Source organism: Aplysia californica, unplaced genomic scaffold (genome assembly GCF_000002075.1).
Source record: "Aplysia californica isolate F4 #8 unplaced genomic scaffold, AplCal3.0 scaffold00411, whole genome shotgun sequence".
NCBI lineage: Eukaryota > Metazoa > Mollusca > Gastropoda > Aplysiida > Aplysiidae > Aplysia > Aplysia californica.
This window is the reverse complement of record NW_004797681.1, coordinates 1-1,063: the sequence shown is the minus strand read 5'-3', so window position 1 is coordinate 1,063 and position 1,063 is coordinate 1. Positions and strand designations below refer to the sequence as shown.

At 48.0% G+C, this 1,063-nt stretch overlaps 1 protein-coding gene across 1 annotated transcript in view; it reads right to left on the bottom strand.

The window, feature by feature from the left end:
* Positions 1-733, bottom strand: part of LOC118478195 (solute carrier family 43 member 3-like) — a 17,887-nt gene extending 17,154 nt beyond the window's left edge. The window contains exon 1 of the mRNA XM_035971284.1: positions 396-733. Coding sequence (XP_035827177.1) covers positions 396-733 — 338 coding nt within the window. The remainder of the gene's footprint in view (positions 1-395) is intronic.
* Between the last annotated feature and the right edge of the window lie 330 nt (positions 734-1,063).

Here is a 1,063-nt window from a genome sequence, read left to right as displayed (position 1 = left end):
TACACACACACAGTCAGTAGGCGTGTCCTAGTGGTCCCATACTTGTCTAATATCCTCCCCTCCCCCCAAACCACACACGCACACACACACACACACACTTTTCCACCCCTCCCTAATGTACCACTCAGTCATGCCCTAGGAGTCACATACTTGTCCAAAGACCCACTCCCCCCCTAATACACTCACACAGTCAGTAGACGGGTCCTAGTAGTCCCATACTTGTCCAATACTCACCCCCCCCCAACCACACATACACACACACACACTCACACACAAACACACACACATACACACACACACTTTCCACCACTCCATAATATACCACAGTCAGTAAGGCGTGCCCTAGGAGTCACATACTTGTCAAAGACCCACTCCCCTCCCCCTCATACACTCACACAGTCAGTAGGCGTGTCCTAGTAGTCCCGTACTTGTCAAAGACCACGCCCAGGGGGAGGGTCAGTAAATCCCTCAGGATGACAACGATAGAGAACATGACCCTCAGCCTCTCGTTCTGGTCAGCGCAGTAGCCCACAACTCTCGTGACGTAGTGTGTGTCGTCATAGCTAGCCATGACGTCATCTGGCAGAGACTGAGTAATGCTGGCCGCCGACAGGGGACTGGTCTGTAGGGAGGAGGAGGCGGAGGGGAGGTTGGTGGGTGCCCCGCGCCGAATTCTGGGGAACGTGTCATCGTGAACAAGACATGAAAGCTTACATTGTGTCCCTTGTGACATCCTATATTGACTATATAAGTGTGGAAAGATTAATTTATGGTAAATGTGGATGGTTTATAAGCACTCTGGTGTGGTTTGCGTCTTTTTTCCTTATAAACAGTCATCGTCTCTATTCCACGTCTTTTTTAATCCTTTGTATTTTTACTCTCTAATAGGAGTAACACATTTTATCTTTGGCACTTATGTGACTTATTTGTGTCGTATGTGCCGTAAAACTCTTACTAAAACTAAAATCATGTGTCAAATGCCTTGCGACGTGTGTGTGGCGTAATAGAACAGGACATTAGAAGTCTCTCTTTGTGTCACGTGACCTCTTTTATTGACACGGAG